Below are 24,310 nucleotides of genomic sequence, written 5' to 3'. Positions count from 1 at the left end.
TTACACCGGTAAACTTGCACTTAGGAGTTGCTAAGCAATATAGAGATATTATTTTCGAGATAGTCAAGATTAGCAATATTTGGGATTTCGTGAAGCTCTTGTCACTGCAGCTATTAAAAGATTTGCTGAAATCATTGTTGAACGTGACTCATTGGAGGTTGTTCAGGATTTGATTCAAGATGGAAAGTTTCTCTCTGATTGTAGCTCTATTCTTGCTGATTGTATAGATCTTTTTCCTTTATTTTCATCTTGTTCCTTTATTCATGTTAAGCGTTCTTGTAATAGGATAGCCCATTCATTGGCTGAGCGTTCCCTATTAGGTGCTAGACTGGAGTGTTGGGGGGTCCTGTATCCCAACATCTCGCTAGTCTTGCCCGTGATGATTTTCGGTCCTCGGACCGCTCTTTGTCTTAATAAAATCATCCTTTCTTCCATGAAAAAAAAAAAAAAGTTAGCAATATAATTGTCCATAATTGTACAATAAAAAATAAATAATCAAAACTTGAACGTTACATTTTCAACTTATAAAAATTTAAAAATTGTGACATAAGTTTCAAACTAATAAAAACAGGTTATTAGAAAAAAAAGAAAATTTTGATTTAAAAAAAAAAGAGTATTCAGGAAAAAGTTAAAAAAAAAAACAGTTTTTGAATTAAAAAGAAGTTTTTGAAAAAAAGTTTTGTTTTTTTTTAAAAGAACAGTTTTTGAAAAAAAAAAGTTTTTGAAATAAACTGTTTTTTGCCAAAAAAAAAAAAAACAAATTTCGCAAAAAAAAAAAAACAGTTTTCGCAAAAAAAAAAAATAGTTTTTGCAAAAAAATAAAAAAAATTTAAAAGTATTTTTCGCATAAACATGTTGAAAAATAGAAGAGAGAGAAGATTTTTGTGTAATAGTGTACTTGATTGAGGAAATGTGAGGACAATTAAATTTGGTTATTGACAAAAAGTTACAAATTTTAATTATCTAATGACCAAAATTTGATGAGTTACAAAGATGTTACTAAGTTTAGTTATTCCAATATGAGTTTTTTTTTGAGCAAATGTTGCTAAATTTAGCAACTTTTTGGTTTTGATTATACCACTGTGAATACTCTAAGTATTCACTATTCATGAGGCCTTTTGTCCTTATTTGATTTTTTCTCGATTGCTAGTTTTACGTCAATTTTTTTTGACATTTTGAGACAAATCGGAGAAGTAAAAATGAATTTACTTTTACCTAAATACTTTGAATAAGGACCACTTAAGTTGATTTTACTTTTTATTTTTTTTACTTAAAAGTGGTTATTGTTCAAAATATTTAGATAAAAGTAAATTTTTTTGACTTTTCCGATTCGTCACATTGAAACGAATAAAAAAGTCAAAAAAAATTGACGCAAAACTAACAAACGGGAAGAGAAATGACAAAAAGTAGTAAAAGAAAAAGCTTTTAACAGAACGGGGAGAGAAATGACGGTGAGAAGGGGACTCAGGGCGGGCTGCTGTCCCTTGAGCAGCGTGCTGTCCCGGCCCAGGGAGCCCTGCTCCTGGCTTGGTTTTACGATCGGAAATGTTCACTTCGTAGAGCTCGTCGAGTTGAACAAGTATTCAAAAAAATCAGTTTGATCGGATATCTTTAAGTGCCTGATCGGAACCTTTTTGTCTTGAAAAGAATGGATCGGAAACACTGGATCAAATCTACTATAACCCATTATTGTCAAGTTATATGTGTTCTGATCAGGCACTTAAAGATATCCGATCAAACTGATTTTTTGCATACTTGTTCAACTCGACGAGCTCTATGAAGTGAATGTTTCCGATCGTCGGACTAAGACCGGAGCGGGGCCCCCTGGGCCGGGACAGCACTCTGCTGTCCCTTGAAGGGGCAGCAGCCCCCCTGAGTCCGTGAGAAGGAATAGTTCTTTTTCCAGTCAAAAAAGGAGGAGAAAGGAATAGTTCTTTTTATGTTTTAACAAATGACAAGAAACTCATACAATACGGTTGGGTGGAAAAAAAGGGCAAGGATTAAAGATGCTCTAAGGTTAGTACAAAGTTACAGTATTAGTTTTTTTTTTTTTTTTTAATCAGAAAAAAGTTATTAGTTTTTTTTTATTTTTTTATTAGAACAAAGTTATATCAGTTGAATATCAAATGACTCAAATCTCACCTTCAATTTCCCAGGTTGGGCAGCTAATAAAAACCCAAAGCCTTAAGGTGTACATCAATATGTTTTTTTTATCAGCATGTACATCAATATGTTTCCAAATTCATCTATGGTTCAGTCATGTTCTATTTATTTCATTCATCATACTCTTCTTCGATGAACCATGGCAACATGAAGGTCGCACAATACCATCGTGAGAAACAGCCACTGATCCCCAAATGTAGTTGTCACGAGAATGAGTTAAGCTTCGCCCCTTTCTAAGCGTCTATAACTACCTGCAATTGTAGTTGGGGCGTGGGGCTACGCATCAAACCTGTTCTTTGCCTTCAGTCGACCTTTCAAAGTGCTCCAAATAAATTGTTCAGTAGCATTCTTTGAAGGTCACAAAAGACCATCGTGAGAAATAACCACTGTTCCCCTAATGTAGTTGTGACAAAAATGAGTTAAGCTTCGCCCCTTCTAAGCGTCTGTAACTACCTGCAAATGTAGTTGGGGTGGGGGACTACCCATCAGACCCGCTCTTTGCCTTCAGACCAACACCCAAAGTTCTCCAAATAAATTGTTCACTAGCATTCTTTTTTCTTTGTAGGAGGGGTGGGGGGTAAGTAACTTTCCACTAACATGTTAGAACTTCCAATCAAATAGATTGTCAATGCAGCTACAAAAATACACTGAGGTGCATGTTTCTTTGGAAGAATATGGCAGAAAATCACAAGTTGCTTCTAGGCCGTCGTGGCAGAAACTGTCCAATTCAAGATCAGAAGGGAAAATCTGCTCTATGCCGTGTGAAAAAGGTGCTTTGCAAAAGGCATAGAAGACCACATGCTATCTCAAGGAGTAAATGGTGCCGCACCATCAAATAGAATAACAGTGCTATTTTCCGTCTCCATTGCGAATGCAAGTATCTAAAACTTCCTAGTAAAACTCTCTTACCATGTTTGCCTCAGAGCTTGATTTGCGAACAAAATCAGAATACCCCACAACAAGAAATTGTGACACAATACCTAATGATGGTAATAATAAACTTCCTGTCATCACACAAAGCAGTTAGTCAAACGGCATAAACCTTATTTGAAAAGATAAAGATCAACATTCATTTGCTAATTTACAGCATCAAGAAAAAGATAACTACTTATTCCGAGACACGAATTCTATAGTTAATCTTAACGCAAGTATTCAGGGAGAAAATGAAAATCAAGGCGAACTGGCCAATATAACAATTGGGACGTCATGTTGGCAAAGCAGCAGAGGTACAACACTAATCATATCCAAGAAAGGAATAACCGATTAGTTCAAGCAATGAGAAATAAAGATGTAAGCTCCCATATCAGCTTAGCAAAGAAGGCTAAGATCACTTTCACTGTCCGCAGAACAATTCCATAGTTGCATAAAACACCCAGTCAAATGGACTTAGTTAGAACTACAACATAATGGAAAGCATCAAATCCTCTCATGACTAAAGGACTAAGCTTGTCCAACGCTATAATCCTTAGTAAAAAAGAGAGGAAAAAAAAACAGATGATGACAAAATGCTAATCTGCTGCTCCAACATAGATACATTCCACATTCTAAGTTATAACAAACAGTCTTAACACAAGTAGAAATTGAAGCGAACCACAATATTATGACCGGGGGAATATAAAAAACTGCCGCAATATTATGTTAAACAGCAAGAACCCCAATGAATTTCTTCAAAGACCAAGACCTGGAAACATCTGAAATCTTGCTCTCTTCAACAAATAACATCCTCAATTGCAGACAATTCAAAACAAATAACTCAACAGCCTCTGCCCCAATTCCAGGACAATTCATTATATCTACAATCTCCAACTGCTTACAGCACTTAAACATCGAAACCAAGGATGCATTTGTCAATCCTTCACACCCCCTCACGATCAATTCTGTCAAACAATTAAACGACGCAAGCATCGAAATAAACTCTTCATCCACCAACTTGTCATTAGAAGACAAGTCCAACTTCCTCAAATTTCTAAAGCTCTGTCCCAAAGTTGTCAACAACCCAGGTTCCACTTTGCAATGTACCAAACCCAATTCTTCAAGTTTATTACCCATGGCTAACGCCATCGTCTTAAGCCCATCACCAGTAACAAGAAAACAACTACGTAACCGAAGACTAGACAAAGCGCTGAACTTCTCAGCCACGGCAAATAAGTGATTGTTTTCGAGGTCGAAAGGTAAACATAAATCGAGTTTCCGCAGAATACAACGGCTCTGAGTAATGAATTGAAGCAAACCCTCTCCGCTACCTTTGTCGTAGTTGTGGATTAACGGAGCGTTCAGAGACGTACAATGCTCAACCAAACTCGACAAAATTTCATTACCGATGGATCCGCAAATCCTTAATTCCAATTCTTGGAGGTCCTTGAAGCAATTAACAAACGATGAAACCGATGAATCATCGCCGATTCCTTCGCAGTGATACAGCTCCAGTCTCTTCAGTTTTTTACAGCTTTTCCACAGTGAATCGAAACCGTAATCGCCGCGTCGAATCCCATCCAAAACTAGGGTTTCTAATTTCAACTCAGCGTTGAAGTTACGTATTGAAGCATCGACTTGTTCGAATTCGCCCGGGACGGGGTTGAGAACGACGGTGAGTTTTTTAAGAGAGTGTAAGAAGACGAGCCAGGGGAAAGAGAAGGGTCTGCATAGGACGATGTTGAGAGAGGTGAGGTGAGGGCACAAGGTAGAGAGAGAAAGCAGAGGGAAGAGAGAGACTGGCCCAGGCTTGACGGTGAGAGCTCTCAGCTTGGGACAGGACGAGGCGACGGAGAGAAGGATCTGATCGGGGAAACTCGAGACGTCGTCGCCGCCACCGCCGCCGCCGATGGTGACAAAGAGGAGGGCGAGGCGAGGGAAGTCTGAGAGGAAAGAGGAGAGGGAGGGGGGCTTACAGTTGTCAGGTGAGAGGCGGAGAAAAATGCAGATTTCGGAAGATCGGTGGAGGCGGAGCCACCGCTTGGAGACGAGGGAGACAGCGGCGCTGGAGGAGCAAAAAGGGATACGGCGGAGGACTTCTTCTAGAAGCTCGTCGCAGAGGATTCCGTCCATCTCTCTCGATCTCTCGATGGGGGGTTTTCGCGCTCGAAGGGAACAACTGTTGTTAGGGACTGACGGGGAGAGCTTGAAGGGTCAAATTGGGAACAGCTTTAAAGTAAGAATAGGGGTTAGTTGTCCAAAGTAAGAATGGAGGGTTTGATTTGAGAAATTGGCAAAACTCCAGGGTTTATTTTGTTATAAAAACAGCTGCCGTTGTCACTGAAATGGATGTGGTGGTGGCCTGGTGGGTTAATAGAGCGCTAGAACGAAAACCAAAAAACAAATAGCGCCGCAATTCGCAGCCCTTTATTTTCTTCCATAGCCTACTACATTTCGGTAAATGGTTGTTTGAAAATCATAAATAATATTTCGGTAAATTACTGTTGAAAACAAGATTATATTTCAGTAACTACATGTCGAAAATATGTTTAAATTTCGGTAAACAACTGCCGAACATATATTTCGGTAAATATCTGTTGAAAAAAATATTATATTTCAGTAATTGGATGCTGAAAATATATCTCAATTTCGGTAATTAACTGTCGAGTATAATTGTAAATTTTTAACGGGTTATGGGAGAAAATAGAGAGCTGCGAATAGCGGCGCCCAAAACAAAATCAAGGGTTTTGTCGAGATAAATTGCTGGAAATGTTTCAAAACTAAGTGGATGTGGTGGTGGCCTGGTGGGTTAATAAAGCGCTAGAACGAAAACCAAAAAACAAAGAGCGCTGCTATTCACAGCCTTTTATTTTCTTTCATAGCCTACTACATTTCGGTAAATAGTTGTTGAAAATCATAAATAACATTTCGATAAATTGCTGTTGAAAACAAGATTATATTTCGGTAACTACATGTCGAAAATATGTTCAACTTTCGGTAAACAACTGCCGAACATATATTTTCGATAAATATCTGTTGAAAAAAATATTATATTTCAGTAATTGGATGCTGAAAATATATCTCAATTTCGGTAACTAATTGTCGAGTATAATTGTAATTGTAAATTTTTAACGGGTTATGGGAGAAAATAGAGGGCTGCGAATAACGACGCCCAAAACAAAATCAAGGGTTTTGTCGAGATAAATTGCTGGAAATGTTTCAAAACTACGTGTGTTCTCTCCCCCCCCCCCCCCCCAGGGAATAATACTCATTAATAACCATATAATAGATAATAAACAAGATTAGCACACCATTCTATGGTGTCCATTGCAATGGCTGCTTTGGCTTGATTGTGTGCCAATCGTACAAACATTCCCATGAACTTTCGAAATAAAAAACACCATTTAAAAGATTACTACATGCCCACTTAATAGTACAATATCAGATGTCAAAAACTCTAACCATGACTCCACTGCACTTGACCCCTGGAGAGCATAGACACCTGAGTAATGGTTATTCCGAATACACCATTGGAGTGCATCCAAACAAGCTCTAGCTTCCAATATTGTCGACCACTGGACAAAACAAAACAATCTCGATACAGCCAATTTCCTGATTTCCTTCGTCGAATGCCTACCCAAGCTGCCGCTACTTTGAGAGACTCTGTCAAGCACCATCACCCACGATTCTAACCCTACCTTCATTAGCACATATTGCAGTGGTAGAAAAAGAAGCACAAGGAGTCTTAACTTTAACATTCCCAGCAGACTCAACAACAGAATCAATCAATCTCCCCGTTAGTATAACACATAGCACTTCTTATAGAGGTCTCCAAAACCTGAGATGCAATGTCAAGACTGAGCTTAATTGTATCGCTTGGGTGATAAATCACAGAATCAAAATGAGCTCTATTTCTGTGTAGCAAATTGTGCGAACACTTGATCTGATGAAACCAACTATTCAACCACCAATATAGGCTCCCCAACGTCAAAGTTTAAACCCAGCACAAAACCCCTCCACACATGCTTGGAAAACTCACAATCAAAAGCAAGGCGTTCAATAGATTCCAAACTTACCCCACACCTGGGGCACATGACCTCAATATTCATGCCCCCAGCCTTGAGAGCTGTTTTAACTGGGATTATACGATGAATCAGCTTCCATATAAACATCACCATCTAGGGGAAAAAATAATATATGTTGATTCACTAATTAACTGGGCGAGTAGCGTATACCAAGATAGAGATGTTTTTTTATTCGATTAACGCTTTATTTAAGAACAAAATAACGAAAAAGGTATATTGTAAACAATTCACTCCAAAAGCGATTCTAACAATCACCCTCTTATAAGCAAAAAGGGGTCAATCATACTCTTTTACTCTTCAGTACCAATACTAATGAAATCAGAGTTCATATTCTTAATAGCAACAGCTTTTAAATAAATTTAAAAAAAAAAAAAAAACAGTTTGTCACCAGTTGCCTGTTCCATGTGATACACTTCTCGCCTCCACTTGTTTTACTTTTACTAATGCAAATTTCTATTGGGGGAAAAACCAGGGGAACCCCGGTTCCACATAGGCTGGACTGGATGGGTAGTCATCGGATAAGGATAGCCATCTCTAAACTATGACCCCTCAGAATTTTCCACGCTGAGTTGGGATCAGTAGAAAAATTGGCAAATACAAAAATCCTCCTCCCTTCCCACAACCATTCTACAGAATGTGACTGACCCTTGTTGAGTGCAGGTTGTAGAGTGAAGTCCCAAGAACAAAATAGCTACAATAAACTTGACCTTTTCTGTATTAACAACTACTCTACCAGCAGTATAAAGTGATGAGCCCACTGCTTCTTGATAAAACTAACACAAAAAAAAGAAGAAGCTCAGAGCTTGGATGTCCTAAACTTTTCGGGGATGTTTTTGAAGTGATTACATAATTCCCTAAGATATGTAATCCACAGGCTTAATAGTAATAGGATTAGTAATACCACTTCTCCCATGATACAATAGAACCCACACTTTTTGAGATTGTATCACTGACGGACATTTAATCCGCCCAGTAAAAATGTTAACTAAACACCTAATATAAATACTCTTCTTGGATATATAGCTCATTCTAATGCTCATATAGTCAAACAAACTGCCCCTTAGAGCTACTCTGAATTATGATGCATAGATATCTAGTTTCCTTTTGCTCACCTTCAATTTGTCCAGGTCTAGGTAACTAATAGAAACCCAAAGGCTTAAGGTTTACATCAATATGTATACGCATCCATCTCTGTTTCAGTCAATGTTCTTTTTATTTCATTCATCATACTCTTGTTAAATGACCCATCGTGAGAAACAGTGTCACTGTTCCCTAAATATAGTTGTGACGAAAATGAGATAAGCTTTGGAATCTGCAGCTACGTATATGGGGGTAGGGGTGCGTCAGACCCGCTGTTTGCCTTCAGACAAACACCTCAAAGTGCTCCAAATACACTGTTCACTAACATTCTTTTTTTCTTGATTGGGGATGCGGGCTAAGTTACATTCCACTACCATGTTTGAACCCGTAATCAAATAGATTGCCATTGCAGCTTCAATAATACACTGTGGTCCATGTTCCTCCGGAAGAATATGGCAGAAAATCATTAGGCGCTTCTGGGTCATCGCGGCAAAAACTGTCCAATTCAGTATCATTAGGGAGAATCTGCCCTATGCCTCTGTGTGAAAAAGGCACTTTGCAAAAGGAATAGAAGACCACATGCTATCTGAAAGAGTAAATGATGCTGAGGGAGCCTTAGCCATGCATCAGGGGCCCGGGTTTAACTATAGGATAACCAGATAGATTTGATTATTATTTATAAGCCTCCCTCTCGCTATCAAGGTACCTCATCCACGAAGTCAATCTCTAAACAGAACAGCTACAACCATTGCCACACCACCAAATAGAATAACAATGCTGTTTTTCGTCTCCCTTGTGTGAATATAAGTATCTAAAACTTCCTAGTAAAACCCTCTTACCATGTCACCCTTAATTAGAGCTAGATATGCGAATATCAAAACACCCCACAACATGAAACTGTGAAACAATAGCAAACGATGGTCACAATAAACTTCATGTCATCATGCAGAGCAGCTAGTCGAATGGCATAATCCTTATTTGAAAAGATAAAGATTTGCTAATATATACAGCTTCAAGAAAAAGATACCCATATCGGCTGAGCAAAGAAGGCTAAGATCACCGTCAACAGGGACGGACCGAGGTGGGGTCCCACCTCGATTTTGCAAAATTATATTAATATTCTTAAATATTTAAATTATTACTAATAAATTCATGATTCTGTCCCAATAATATTACTCTAATTTATTATACGAGGATATTGTTTAATCAATTTCTCATACTGCTAAATTTTCACACAATCTTTTTGTACAAACACACCCCTTTCTGTTAATTATAAGATTAAGTTTTATATTTAGACACTAGTTTGTTATTTTACCAACAAAAAAATAATAATTAGGGAATTATAACCATAACGGTAAAGTTTACTAATCTGGGTGCCCCCACTAACACAAATTCTAGATCTGTCCCTGATCTGTCAATATCCCAAAAACAATTCCAAACCCCAGTAAAATGGACTAGCTAGAACTAGAACATAATGAAAAACATCACTTCCTCTCGTGACTAAAGGACTAAACTTGTCCAACCCTATAATCCTTGGTCAAAAGAGATAAGAAATGATGACAAAACGCTACTTTACCGCTCCAGCATAGATGCATGCACATTCTAACTTATAACAGACGACCCATAGTCTTAAAACAAGTAGAAATTGAGGTGAACGTAAACAAAAATGGCAGGGGGAATAAAACAACATCAGCAATATCATGTTAAAGAAGAGCACTGCAGCACAAATAACGAAATGTGCATCATTGGAGAATCCAGTTTTGGTACATTCTTATTAGAAGCATTTTCAATTTACCAATAAAAATGTAAAGAGAATATACATGCATCGATCCGCAAACTCTAAAGAAAAAGAAATGGCCTTTTTCAACATCAAACAGCAACAATAGAAATGAATTTCTTCGAAGACCAAGACCTGGAAACGTCTGAAACCTTGCTCTCTTCAACATATAAGACAACCAACTGCAGACAATTCAAAACAAATAACTCAACAGCCTCTACCCCTATCCCAGGACAATTCTTTATATCTACAAACTCCAACTGCTTACAGCTATTAAACATTGCAACCAAGGATGCATTTGTCAATCCTTCACACACCGTCACCTTCAAGTCCCTCAAACAATTACATGACGCAAGCATCAATATAGACTCTTCGTCTGCCAACATCTCATTGTAAGACAAGTCCAAATTCCTCAGATTTCGAAACTTCTGTCCTAGAGTGGTCAAAACTCCAGGTTCCAAGTTGCAATTTACCAAAGCCAATTCTTCAAGCTCATTACTCATGGCTAACGCCATAGTCCTAAGCCCTTCAGCAGTAACAAGAAAACAACTTCATAACCGAAGAGACGACAAACCCCTGAACTTCTCAGCCACGGCCAACAAGTGATTGTCTTCGAGGTCAAGAGGCAAACGTAAATCAAGTTTTTGCAACTTACAACGGCTCTGAGTAATGAAATGAAACAAACCCTCTCTGCTACCTTCATCGTGGATTAACAGAGAATTCAGAGATGTACAATTCTCTACCAACCTCATTAAAATCTCATTAACTATGGATCCACACAATCTCAATTCCACTTCTTAGAGGCCGTTGAAACAATCAACAAACGATGACAACAATACCCCTAAATTCTAATGAGGGACACTACACACACTAAAGACACTAAAATGACAACAATACCCCTAAATCCTACTGCATCACTACGAGAGGACAATAGCTACTTTCCATCTTCAGCTTCATTTAAACTAATCTTTAGGAAACATCTTAAGACGCTGGTAAACGCATTACAGCATTCATACAATCAACTTCATGGCTATATTGTCTTTTCACCCTTTAAGTAGATCAGCAGAAGATCAAAGGTTGGAGCGCTTCAAGTAGACTAATACACCAATGCCTGTCAAAGCAACTGCCCCAGCGAAAATCCCAAAGCGGAGATTCAGCCAACCAGTTTTCTCAGCGCTTGTAGGACATGATTCTGGTCTTGTCTTTTGTTGACTTGAATCAGAAAAATCCAAATGCAATCTCAAAAGCTGCAAAAAAAAGAAGAAGAAGAAGAAGAAGAGATGAAACAAGCCACCTTTGTGGCAAACGAATAGAGAAACTTAAAGTATGGTCTAAAATAGCGCACAGAATATATCCACATTCAAGGGAATTAGCTAATCAATCCTCTTGATATAGGGAATTAAAACAGCTTATATAAGACGGAGCAAACCAGCACTAAATTCAGCAAACAAAAGACATACAGAGTACTGAATTTTTAGTGGCCCATAAGGGCAAATGCACAAGAACAAACATGTATAGAGGAGCATAAATGGAAGTACTGAAAGAGTTATGGTGATTTATAGTCCTTCGCGTCGTATTAGCAAGCATAGTAGCAGTTGTTACAAAAAGGAGGGACTAACCCTTAGAAACAGCCAGCTATTTGAGTTTAACAGCACAATATTAAAAAAAATATTTTAAGTTTTAACCTGATTAGTGCTGGTTTTAGCATGCTCACTGAGCTGGAGTTTTGGTGATTCAAAAGTTACTTCTGAAGCAACTGATGAATATTTTTCTGTCTCTGTTAATGGATCTTCATTGGCTTTATCTTCAGTTGCAGCAGGTTTAATGCTGTTGATGTTGTATGCAAGAACTTTGACACCACGTGAAGGATATTCTCGTGGTTTCAGCTGGATGCGATACTCATTTTCCAAGGCCAACTTTGGAAAGACAGTAATGACATTTTGGTCTTTCTGCTAAAAAGAACATTTATCTCATAAGTAGTTCATCTCATAAGTAGAAAGTAAGCAAACTTACAGAATCAAAATTTACCTCTGCAGCAAATTTCATGAGTTTTTTTCCATCAACTAAGAAATATTCTTCAGCATAGTCCTCAAACATTGTTGCAGTCATTGAACCAAAAGCATCGGTCAATAGAACTTCAAATTTCACACTGCAATTATTTTTGCAATGTTAATTGGGGCATATTAGCAAAATATTTTTCAATGAGAAATAATTCTAACCTTGGTTTTGCCATAACTTTTTTTCTGTTGCAATTGAAACAATCAAATATCACTTCATCTCTTGCACTGATGGATTTTCGACAGTTGGGGCAGGCCATGTGCCAGAAGTTTTGGTTCAATGATACAACTGATATCTTGCCTTGGATCCAATACATTTGCTTCTCAACCTGCGGCATTATCCAAATTAATTTAGAATACATTACAGAGAGCAATATATATTTATATACGAAACTTGTTTACTCACCATTTCTGGTGTCTTTGGAACATCTGTGATGCTTATAATATCCTTATCATTTGGATTTGGTACTATTCGAAGGATTGGTTTAGCCAAGAATTCATCACAAAGCTGCTCAACAGTTTCTTTGTTTGCAGTGCACCTATATCTCAAGCTTTATTAGACTACCACTATTTGGAATATCCATATTATATATGGCGAAGAGTCATACCAAGCTTTCAGTGTATGTGCAGCCATTGTGTCTGGATCTATGACAAAAGAACTTCCTGGTCGAGTTGACAATGAATGACCTGCAAGAAATAATTTGGTTAATGTTCTTTTTCATAGTTATTTTGTATTGTAACCAAATTTAGAGATTCCAAGTCAAACCATTGTATGTATTAACTCTGAGACGAATTCCAATCAATACTGGATATGGGCTGGTATCTTGTAACAACTGTCCTTCTCTTGTTATGAAATCATCCCAAAAGGTCAAGATAATTGGCTTCAACCTATGGTACAAAATGAGCTTTCATAGCACTTAATTTGTCCAATAATTTTGAAATAAATTATCCAAAACTTTGAGTACTCTTACTCTTGATTAATGAGAATAATCTCTTGTGCTATTGGATTTCCAGGTTTACTAAGAACCTTGGGAGGTTTGACTCGTGCAACAGCTGCTAATATATCTGTTGAAGAGAAATAAATAGCTAATGTAATGATGAGTGAGTGTATGTTATCAATAAGATTTCTCAATATGAAGTAAGAATTACCAATAGTTGTTTGTCCACCAGCATGCTGTTCAAACTGTTCAAATGGTACGAAATCAAGATTGAGAAGATTTTCATGAGATAGAGATTCATCAACAGTTTGAATCAATGTTCTGGCATTGATTGTCCATTGCCACTCAAAGTTATCGAGACGATACTTCGGCGAAACATATTTGACGTCTGCATTAGAAATTAGATATGTGTTGTAAAATTGCAGAGTGTCTTCCAATTTCTCAATATCATCTTCAATGATTGTTGCTTGGACTCTGCTTCCCTGAATAAGTGGTACCAATTGTATGAAAATTATGAGGTCTATGTCAGTTAGTTTATTGCAGATTTGTAAACAATGCAGTGTTTGAACATGAAGAGATGTCTTCTTCTTTTTTCTTACCTCTGCATCAGCTAAGATCAACTTTTGAAGCTTGACTGGGCTATGTGGACTTGGGTTCCATTTTTCAAGGACCTTGACTTTGGCTGTCCAATTTCTTGTGCTACTATTGATATTCTTGATTGGAGTGAGCTGCATATCCATCCTGGAAAATATAATTATTTTAGGTAAAAATTATGCAAGTTGTTACATTAGAAGCTAATTATAAAAAGTAGCAATCTTACAAGTTAATGACACTTTGCAAGTGTTAACAGTTCTTGATACGCAACATTTCTTGTCCGATAATCGGGAATACCATGATTTCCCTTTCCTATTTCAATCAAGATTTTCACAGTAGCAACAGCTTTTGCTAGTGACAAAGCAACACACAATTGACCATGAGAGAACACAAATTCTCTTCAATATATGCCAACATTTTGTAAACTTTTGGATTTATCTCATTGTCATTGCAAAGCACAACTTCATTGGGAATTGTTTTTTGCATGAACCGAACTGGATATTTCTCACTTTCAGATGGCTACAATGGTCCCTTCCTATCTCACCCACTACGATTTCTGCAAATGACATGGTTCTGAGAATCTTGACATATTAAACGTGTGCCATCAATGGCGTAGTTAGGAATTAACAATAGTGGGACACCTTTCAAACACGTTTCAACCCAAAAAATTTCCTAATAAGCAATGCCAAAATAATGAAAGAACGTTTGTATTAAAAACAGCCAACATGTTTACTAGGAAAAGGTAAAAGCTAACATATTTACTAAGACAAGGTAGTAATTACATAGATTACCAATTATTTTCAGGTGTACCGAATCAGCCTTGGCTGAGTTACTAAAACGGGTCTTAAGCAAACATGTCGCAACAGTCGAAGTCGTGGCCAGAAATTTAGACTCTCGGTGACCGTTCTTTGTCTTTTGACAAAAAAATACAGTACACATTAGTCATTACCATATTCTACTTACGTATGCAAAAGTAGATGTATATTGATGACATATTTGTGCACAAAATTAACAAAAGACATACACGACTTACACGTACAGAAGAAAGAGAAAATTGGGCTCCCGTCCAAAAGAAGTGGTGCAATAGGACGCTTAGCCCAAGCTAAGTACACGCAAGGTGAACAGAACGAGAGGAGAAAGGGGGGACAAGGAAGAAGAAGGAGCAGAGGAGAAGAGAGGTGGGACGGCGGCGGCGGACAGTGGCCACGGCTGCCGCTCAACCTCCACACATTTTTCCCTTTTTCTTTTTTTTTCTTATTCATTGATGCTAAAAACAGAGAAAGCAGAGAGAGAGAGTTACCGGAGTGGTGGCTCGCTGGAGGAGGCGATAGCCGGTGGGAAATGTGGCTGGTGAATTACCCGAGGAAGAAGAAGAAAAGGAAAAAGTTACTGTATACAGTATAACATTGGTGACCTTTATTTCTTTCATGATGACTTCTTCTTTGTTTTTTCCTTTTACCATGCACTAGATGCATCTTTCCCATTATTGGAAGTGCTGTTCGATAAAAATAAAAAATAAAAAAAACGGTATTGCTATTGTCAGTCCACTGGGTTGACGATAAACACACTTAAAAACAAGAAAAACACGTATTTCTGTATACTTTTTATACCCTTTAATACACATTCACACACTCATTATTGTCAGTCAATTGAGCTGATTTTAGAATTCTCCAAAAAAGAATATGGTGGAAATAAGAAAGCACTTTCCTTAAACATTTCGGGTGTTTTCTCCCATAGTGTGGAGTCGGTCCCTGTTCGGTCGCGATGTCCAGAAATAACCTTATCTGTTGGCATTTTTTTTATAATAAAAGGTATAGATTTAGATAAATAATCACATCTATTGGTTTTATTATAATTATACAAAGTGCAGATTTCACATAGATAACTTTTATATCTTAGTATTTTTGTGATACTAAAAAGTATAGATTTGAAAAGATAACTATATTTGTTGATTTTATTGTGATTATACAAAGTATAAAAACAAAGGATTTCAAAAAAAAAAAAAAAAGAGGTATAAATGGAGAGGTGTTTTAGCTTGGTTCTACAAATAAAGAACACATATAAGATTATATGTGTGCTTTTTGTGTCACACAAATAACGTAATATGTGTGTGTTATTTTGTTCTGTACAACACATACTGTATAATGTTATTTGTGACAAAGTAAAACTAACAGATAAGGTTATTATTTGTTCGAGAAAAAAGTTTGAGAAAAATTATCTATTTTCATAAATAACATATTTATAATCGCAATAAAACAACGACATATGCTTATATGTCCATACCTATAAAATCTGCTTTGTGTTACTTTATACTATGTACTTGTTTGTTTGTCTCACTTTTACCTTTAAAAAACACGAACAGCCATTCGGCCAACTACCAGCATTTCAAGATGAAAGCATATTCCTCTTCGGTAATTACCCTTCAAATCTTCTTAGTTTTTGGGCGCCGCTATTCGCAGCCCTCTATTTACTCCCGTAGCCCACTAAATTTCGGTAAATGATTGTTGAAAATCATAAATAACATTTCGGTAAATTGCTGTTGAAAACAAGATTATATTTCGGTAACTACATGTCGAAAATATGTTCAACTTTCGGTAAACAACTGCCGAACATGCATTTTCGGTAAACATCTGTTGAAAAAAATATTATATTTCGGTAATTGGACGCTGAAAATATATCTTAATTTCGGTAACTAACTGTCGAGTATAATTGAAAATTTTTAACGGGCTATGAAAGTAAATAGAGGGCTGCGAATAGCAGCGCCCTAGTTTTTTACCTCTTACGGAATTGATTCATCCCAGTGAGGTTCTTGGGCTAACCAAACACAAAAATGTATGTTTTTCTAAAGAATGTTTGCAACCATGACTCATACACTTCCAGGCCCCATTTTCTTCACATACAAATTTACATCTCCCAAAAAAAAAAAAGCCTCCAAATAAATAATCCTCTATTGCTCCCAAAATTCGTCCAAAAACTCTCCAAATAATCCTTAAATGCTCCAATTCAACCTCCACTAATCCATCTCCACACCTGAAAAATGAATTATCCGAGAAGTATACGATGCAACAGAATAACAATGCTCATATTAAAGTGGAATCAATAAACGATAATCGACTACCCAGTCGAAACAAACAATCACAAGGGATCTCATATCACGTCCTCCTCAATACTACATTATCAATGACCCTCCCCAATACCTTCCTCACCGAGCCACGACGGACCCATTCAAGATATTGGACAGGCTATTGGTAAGGTCACTCAATCCATGTACTGAACAGTTCTATAGCACTTAGCCATCAATATCATCTCAATAACAATTTTTCCACTTTTCAATAATATTCCATAGGGTACTGATCAAAAATAAAAATAAAAGAATCTACCCGAGTTTGAGTTTCCATTTCGTTAAAAGTTTATTTAAGATTGGTTTATTAGAGCATCTTCACTCTTTACTTAATTTTTTACCCAAATTTAAGTAAAATTTTGGGTAAAAACTTGATTTGGTATTACGTGTTCCAATGGATAAACTCAAATTTAAGCACAAATATGCACAAATTTGAGTAAAAGCTTCCTTAATGGCAATATTGTAAAATTAAAGGTGTGAAATTTGCCTTAAAAAATTTGAGTAAGTGTTTGAGTCTAACTAAATTTGAGTAAAGCTCAAATTTGGTATAGGTTTGGGTATGGAGTGGAGGAGGTTTTGGTTGATTTTTACTCAAATTTGAGTTTGAGTCAAGATTTGAGTAAGGAGTAGAGATACTCTTACATGAACAAATCAAGTTTAAACATTTTCTTACAGCTCCTTAAGATTTCAAACCAAATTTGAGCAAACAATTACTTGGCTCGTTTAGATTATTATGTATAAAAAATTTAAGCTACTTGAAATCAATTCAAGTTTGGCTTGATTAAAGTTCGTTTGAGATCGCTCGAACATATTTTTAAAGCTTGTTAAATTTTCAAATCAAGCTTGATAAACATAACGCTTCAAGGGTCAAATTGGGAACCTCTTAGAACTATAGTTTGTAGTTGTTGAAAGTAAGAATGCAGTGTTTCATTTGAGAAATTTGTGAAACTCTAGGGTTTGTTGTGCAATAAAAATAGCTGCAGTTGTCACTGAAGTGGATGTGGTGGTGGTAAAATGGAGCGCAAGAAAGGAAGGCAAAACAAAGACATCAAAGCTGTTGGTTTGTCGACAGAGTTGTTGGAAATGTTTGACCCCTTGTCTTGCTACCTTACGAATCAATCGAAGAAGAAGCAAAACCGACGTACTGAGGTTATGGAAACTGGGAGCCGCTACTGGTGATTTATCTGGGACCCTGAAGCAAACAGTTGGTGGGCAATTGATGCAACGCAGCAGCGATAATAACAACTACAGCAAGCTGAATCAAAGTGAAATACTAGTAAAGAAGAGGAGGAGGATGGTTTTCTTCTCTCAAGTCAGCCTCGCCGACCCTGTAAGGTCTCCTTTATTTTGTTTGGAATTAGTATTATGCTGTGGTTAGATATTTGTTGTCGGAACCTACAGTCGAGTTTGTGGTGTTGTATTGATCAGTGATTGAGCGGAGGTCCTAGGGAAAAGCATATGATATATGGGGTTCATGAATTTAGTAAGTGGAAGGACAAGAAAATGCACAAAAGCAAAAGGAGAGATTGTTCTTCCTCAGTTGATTAACTTAAAGATATCGATTTATCGAGAAAAATAGCTTCAAAATATCGAGGAAATATATGATAGAGGTGTGTGTGTTTTTTTGTTTTTAGTTATGGATATCATTGCGAGTTTTTTGTATTGTTTCTGAGTTTTCCATAACTAGGAGGGAAATGCAACTTTCCTCTTCCTTTTTCCTTTATTGAAAAGATAGTAGTTACAAGGTCCAAACTAATTCTCGAAGTGGATTGGAGAAATCAATAACATAGTTATATATAAAAGCATGAAGTATCAATCTGTATAAACAAGCATCCTATCTACAGCATATTACACTTTTAACGCAAAATATTTGAAGTAATACACATTTTAAAAATTGCATATTTAATGGACACGCCACGTGACGTGTCCAATAGTTTCTTGCCATGTCCCGCGTGTGTCCCCGTGTCAGACATAGGACCAGCCGACCTCTTGGTGTTGGTGCTTCATAGGTGCTACTGAAGGATTATGTTATTAAGGTTGTAGCAAATGGAGCAGTATATGCTTATTAGGTGTTTCAATCTGGTTATGAACTTTGGTACTATTTGTTCCATGTGTTGGGAACTGTTGGCATCCCAAATCCAACTTAGGAGGCACCTTTTGGGGTTCAAACCCAAAGGGTCAATCGCGTCAGGCTAGTTGGCTGGGAAAGACATAAACATGGGGGTGGAAAGATTCAAGTACTAGATTTTATTTCTCATGTTCTTTGGTTGCGGTCCCTCATTCCCACCGAGAATGGAGGACCAGGTGGATGATAAGTGACTATGCATGTGTTTGATTAGTCATTGAATTTCCATCTTATCATGGATGAATGCAGATACTTGGAAGGGAACTGGCTATTGGGACACCCTTGATCTCAACAAAATCTGAGGGTAATTTTGTTATACTCTATGATTCTTTATTGACCATCTGAATTAAGGGCTTAATGGGTTTTGCTTTGTTGTTCATGTTGCACTAGCCAAAGTTACTGTATTTCTCTTCTGTCAAGGAGAATTGAATATGGCCCACATTATAAGTCCATGCATTAGCTGGTCGCAAGGCATTTATGCTATTGATACTACAAAGTTTCGAACAAATGATCTCTTCTTGATTGTGGTCTTTCGATGCCTTCAGGCACAACATAATAATAAGTTGCTGTAGGAAAGGTAAATCGGTCGGCTAATACCTTTTTTTTTCTCAATAGAGATCATATGGATGAGGTCGAAGGCTTTTTCTACGGGTTGAGTTGGATTCCGCCAGGAATCATCCTGATCAACCACTCTGAATGAGGTGCAAGCGAGATAGATTCAAGCTTCATTTTCTTCCAACAGAGTGACTATAGCTTACGATCCGAGAAAGCCATGGCTTCTTGTTTCATGCATTCAGTTCCCCGCCTATCTACTTCCCTTGCTTTGTCTGGATAGGATAGCCCATCTCACTTCGTCAACCTTTCGCCCACCCTACTATTCTCATTAGCCCATGCTCATTTACCACTCAATAGTCTGCCACCTGGAGCAGAGAGCACTTCCTATTTAAGAGAATAGAACCACCTGGTAATACTATATAAAAGACTCTTCGGAACCGCCACTCAATAGAGCAACCGCGGGACCCTTCCAATAGTTCGGGCTAGCCCAGCTTCTTTTCTTCTGTTTGTCCAATAGGATCAATTGTTGGTTAATCTGCATCGAAAGTGGAAACTGCTTTCAACATGGTTATCTTGTTATGCACATTGGTGGAGCATTTCTAACAATATGTCCCAGTCCATCTCACTTTTGGATAATGCTGTATTTAAACTGTTAATTAATTTTGTGGCCCAGACGGGCAGACTCATCATCTAGTGGGCAACTAGGACTTTCGGACAGATTGTGGATGGGATTTAGAGCGTTTTGGTGTTAACCAAATTTTGGATATCTATCTGAGATGTCTCCAAGGAAGTTTCTCTTCTGTAGATAATATAGTATCATAGGATCTCTCTCTTTTGAGATGTATACAGTCTCTAGCATTCTTATAATATGTTTATTACGTTATCTTGTGGTTTCTTTGCACCTATCACTAGTTTTTTACTTTTTCTTATCTACCTCTCAAAGCAGCTAGTTGAGTCAAATTATAATTGTGTTTCAGACATTCCACGGAGCCTGTTGATTGCTGAGGAGATTGCAAATACAAAAGGGCCGTTAAGTTTGGTGGCTTTATCATGTGGATCAATCTCGTGGTTGACATCTGCACAAGTGGTACAAGCCAGTGAATACTTCAAAATGAATGCGGTTTATGAGATTGGAGAACTGTTTGAATTGGGAATCCAGCTCTCCTACCTGCTTATATTATTGGGTCTACTTGGGGTTGGAACTTTCTTTGTGATTCGTCAAGTTCTTGTGCGCAGAGAACTTGACCTTTCTACCAAAGAATTGCAAGTAAGAACCGCTATCTTTCTTCTATATTACTTGCTTTTGACTTCTAACTTGTACATTTATTGGAGAATTAAGTGAATCTTCACACTTATTTTTTTGTTTCTGAATGCCAAATATAATGGTTCCTTCATACTTCCTGATTGTTCATATGTTATTATGTTCCATCCACTTACCCTGTATGCTGCTCTTGAAAAAGTGGAAGTACCACTATACAAGATACTAAGGTTTGAACCTTAGTTGGAGGAACCTTCAACTATGTCCACATTTCTTCGACTCCGCAATCCTGTCGGAGGAAACTCCAAGAAACTCGTTCCAATGACAACGGGAACTCGTTCCTTACCTATATAGGAACTTACACCCAAAAAACGGTTGAGAGACTTACGATTCAAATTGCAATTGGTACCTTTTTAAAGTTGTTTTGTTCTTGTTGGTGTGCACATCTTATCTTAACCTTCTAGAGTCATAATAATGCCTTTAAATTTTACGCCTACTTAATATGCACAATATCTCTATTCTGTAATCATGTGCTACAATAAAAATATTGAAATTTAACTAGGAACTCATAATTTTAAAAATATTTTATGTGGTGGAATAATATTTTCATTTTGACATTTAACTATATAAAAATCCAAAATATATTTATAATTTTAATAATTTTTCTTAACCGCTCCCAAACCCAATGGCCCTCCCACCCTTCTATGATCATCCACTCCCCCGTCTCCGCTCCCGTCCCCGCTCCTGCTTCGTGTAACTAAGGTTTGAACCTACACATTTCCATCTCTGAACAGAAAAGTAGAAATTTTTGCTGAGGTTATCTCTTGCATGCTAAAAATTTCAGCTTTTTCCACATGCTCTCTCTTGCTTCTGATGGCACATCTTAACTAGGGCTTTGATAAAAGTAGAAAGTGCATGCTCCAATTGATCAGAGTGGAATACATAAAGGGCTCCAATTGATTAAATACTGAGAGTGACGTATGGTAGGAATTTTGTTGAAAAATATAAGACGAGATGTTATAGCAAATACAAGGTGGGAAATTGGCACATTTTCTATTAGCATAGGTGAAATTAAATGGTGAGTGATTGGAGAACAACTGCCCACTATGAATCCATTATTATTATCCTAATACATTCTTACGGCTGGGAAAGTCAGTTCCAGTTACGCCTTTCTTGTTCTGGAAAGCTACATCCATTTTCATCAAAAACTTCTCTACTTAGAATCAGTCTGTTCCTGCTTTTAGAACGACTAAGTATCCGTCAACTAAAACAGATATAACTATTCCATGAAAACTCTTAGGAGCGTGTTATTGTTGAGGGCCACTTGTCTAGAACTTCGAGGCCAACTATTGATGCTACCTGCGGGACTAGTACCAACGGTATAACCAATATCTAAGTTGAAACCATGGTTACCTGATGCTTGATGCCATGGCGAGGTCTATGCAACTGGTGGATATTTTAGTTCCTTAATCTTGATTTCCTGGGTAATATGCGATTCATGCTTTGCATGTTCAATATAGATTTATCTTTGAGTTCATTATAGTTGTCCTATAATCACTTGTTTGTCACAATCTATAGTTTCCCATTGAATGTGAATTCGTTTGCATCATTAGATCCCAAAAATGAAAAAGGCTATCCCAGCTTTTGCAGAGTATACCAACTGTTTTCCTCATTGGTTACATGTCTTTTGAGTTCCTTAGTTTGGTGAATGCCAGATGGAGCTTCTACATAATGTTTACACTCTCTGTGTTTTTTTCCCCCTTTCAATATATCTCAGGAGCAAGTACGAAGTGGTGATGCCTGTGCAACTGAGTATTTTGAACTTGGAGCAGTAATGTTGAGGAGGAAATTTTACCCTGCAGCTATTAAATACTTGCTTCAGGCGATCGAGAAATGGGATGGAGATGATCAAGATCTTGCTCAAGTATATAACTATATCTCTCCCTTAGACGTCATATAAATTGATAAAGTTGAAAGAAAAATGTTAGAATATAGTGAGGGGTAGTTAGGTCTTTGTATCATATTATGAGTGTTTAGGGTTAACCTAGACCCCATTCCACTAAGCACTAAAAGTACTTTTAGGACCTTTATTTATTTTTGTCCTTATTTGAATTTTTTTTCATTTGTTAGTTTTGTGCCAAATTTTCTTCACTTTTTTTAGACGAATCGGAAAAGTATAAAAATTTTGCTTTTACCCAAATATTTTGGGAAAGAACCACTTTTAAGTAATAAAAAAAAAGTCAACTTTTTTTTACTTAAAAGTGGTTATTTCTCAAAGTATTTGGGTAAAAGTAAAATGTTTTTACTTTTCCAATTCGTCTCGACGAAACAAATCAAAAAGTCAAAAAAATTTGGCACAAATAGAACAAAGGCGAAAAAAATTTGAATAAAGACTAAAAGTACTTAAAGAAAAAATTCTTAGCAGAACGGGGTCTTAACCCTAATAAACACATAATATTAATTTATAGAGAAGAGTGATATGATAAAAAGACCTAACTACCCCTCACTATATTCTAACAAAAAAGAAGAAGAAGATGGTACTGTTTGGGTAATTGTAGGTTATAGATGCAAAGGCTATACGAGTGTTGCCCTCTGATCCATTGATAGTTAGCATTCAGTATTCCTAAATGTCAGGTCTGTAATTGGATAGTCAGGTTTCTTTTGTTCGTCCAGAACCTTGAATCTTATATTAAGAGATGCACCCATCTAACTCTCATATAGTTTCCATGAGATGACGAGAACTATCGGGCTAGCGATGAAGAAATCTTTGGGTCGTGTTTGAATCTTGGACTTCTGGTACAAGTTTTTGGAAGAAAACGAAAAGACAAAGGACAAAATTTGGATACCTTTTCTCATTCATTTTCTATTCTGCTCACATTGTGCGGTCCAAACACAGCAGAAACAGAAATCACAGAAAACAGAGACAGAAACGTAGTTAATCATGCTAATGTACTCTTGTTGGGGTCCTCTGATTTGGGACCGGCCATTGGTGTAATGAATGGTCTGGAGTTGTTCAAAAACCTTCCATGGAAGAGTTTTTGAACAAATTTCAACCATTCATTGCAGCAAATGGACGGTCCATACATGGACTGTCTCGTCCAATCCAACTTTGGACCGGAGAGAATCCATTTCCTTTTTCTAATATTCCTTTTTCTTTCCCCATAAAATGTAACAGGTCTATAATGCCCTTGGAGTCAGTTACATCCGTGATGGAAAGCTCGAAAAGGGAGTCACTCAATTTGAGACTGCCGTGAAGCTACAACCGGGCTATGTCACAGCTTGGAACAACCTCGGAGACGCCTATGAGAAGAAGAAAGAGTTGAAGTCTGCTCTCAAGGCATTTGAAGAAGTCCTGCTTTTTGATCCAAACAACAAGCTCGCGTGACCCCGTCGAGATGCGCTCAAGGACGAAGTTGAGATGTACAAAGGAGTTTCTGTTAAAACAAAGCAAAAATGATGATTTTCTCCTAGCTCGTGTAATCCTCGTACGTTGATCTCGAGTTTTGACATTTAATTCATCTTCGTTCTTCCTCCTGCGATCGCTGATGTGATGTTAAAGTCTGTTTTCTCTTTTTTGAAACAAATAGAAACACAATGCCTTACGATGGATGTCAATAAGTTTACGCATTCATGTCTGGTTCAGCA

At 37.2% G+C, this 24,310-nt stretch overlaps 5 protein-coding genes across 10 annotated transcripts in view; 1 reads left to right on the top strand and 4 right to left on the bottom strand.

The window, feature by feature from the left end:
• LOC131298826 (uncharacterized) overlaps positions 1-5,380 on the bottom strand; it is a 9,458-nt gene extending 4,078 nt beyond the window's left edge. For both annotated transcript variants that reach the window (XR_009190541.1, XM_058324301.1), the window contains exon 1: positions 3,845-5,380. Coding sequence is in view for 1 of the 2 variants with exons in the window: in XM_058324301.1 (XP_058180284.1) it covers positions 3,845-5,208 (1,364 nt within the window). In the remaining variant the exon portion in view is untranslated. The remainder of the gene's footprint in view (positions 1-3,844) is intronic.
• Positions 1-15,015, bottom strand: part of LOC131298822 (replication protein A 70 kDa DNA-binding subunit B-like) — a 19,093-nt gene extending 4,078 nt beyond the window's left edge. The window contains exons 1-12 of one of the 4 annotated variants that reach the window (XM_058324294.1): positions 14,907-14,989; positions 14,398-14,518; positions 13,612-13,753; positions 13,224-13,494; positions 13,046-13,139; positions 12,841-12,962; positions 12,683-12,761; positions 12,481-12,613; positions 12,237-12,403; positions 12,046-12,166; positions 11,703-11,969; positions 10,974-11,264 (exon numbers count right to left, since the gene is read on the bottom strand). In XM_058324294.1, coding sequence (XP_058180277.1) covers positions 11,088-11,264; positions 11,703-11,969; positions 12,046-12,166; positions 12,237-12,403; positions 12,481-12,613; positions 12,683-12,761; positions 12,841-12,962; positions 13,046-13,139; positions 13,224-13,494; positions 13,612-13,752 — 1,572 coding nt within the window. In that variant the 5' untranslated portion in view covers position 13,753; positions 14,398-14,518; positions 14,907-14,989 and the 3' untranslated portion in view covers positions 10,974-11,087. Of the gene's footprint in view, positions 1-10,060; positions 11,265-11,702; positions 11,970-12,045; positions 12,167-12,236; positions 12,404-12,480; positions 12,614-12,682; positions 12,762-12,840; positions 12,963-13,045; positions 13,140-13,223; positions 13,495-13,611; positions 13,754-13,832; positions 14,022-14,397; positions 14,519-14,906 lie in introns of those variants that run through there. The other 3 variants (XR_009190537.1, XM_058324293.1, XM_058324295.1) reach the window with 3 other exon arrangements.
• LOC131298827 (F-box/LRR-repeat protein 4-like) overlaps positions 1-24,310 on the bottom strand; it is a 33,671-nt gene that overhangs the window by 4,078 nt on the left and 5,283 nt on the right. Inside the window, exon 2 of one of the 2 annotated variants that reach the window (XM_058324302.1) lies at positions 6,754-6,773. The gene's annotated coding sequence lies outside the window, so the exon portion shown is untranslated. The remainder of the gene's footprint in view (positions 1-6,753; positions 6,774-24,310) is intronic. The other variant, XM_058324303.1, reaches the window with a different exon arrangement.
• Positions 10,110-10,769, bottom strand: LOC131336367 (uncharacterized). The gene is made up of 2 exons (XM_058372168.1): positions 10,592-10,769; positions 10,110-10,543 (listed from the first exon to the last, which is right to left on the bottom strand). Exons 1-2 carry the CDS (start codon positions 10,767-10,769, stop codon positions 10,110-10,112), a joined length of 612 nt encoding a protein of 203 aa, XP_058228151.1.
• On the top strand, positions 14,594-24,310 carry LOC131336365 (tetratricopeptide repeat domain-containing protein PYG7, chloroplastic-like). Its single transcript, XM_058372166.1, has 7 exons — positions 14,594-14,723; positions 14,884-14,956; positions 17,682-18,057; positions 19,102-19,156; positions 20,385-20,674; positions 22,443-22,589; positions 23,841-24,310. The coding sequence occupies exons 1-7, from the start codon at positions 14,594-14,596 to the stop codon at positions 24,048-24,050; spliced, it is 1,281 nt and encodes a 426-aa protein (XP_058228149.1). The 3' UTR covers positions 24,051-24,310.

Source organism: Rhododendron vialii, chromosome 8a (assembly GCF_030253575.1).
Source record: "Rhododendron vialii isolate Sample 1 chromosome 8a, ASM3025357v1".
Lineage (NCBI taxonomy): Eukaryota > Viridiplantae > Streptophyta > Magnoliopsida > Ericales > Ericaceae > Rhododendron > Rhododendron vialii.
The sequence above is the reverse complement of the archived record's forward strand: the minus strand, read 5'-3'. Positions and strand labels throughout refer to the sequence as shown.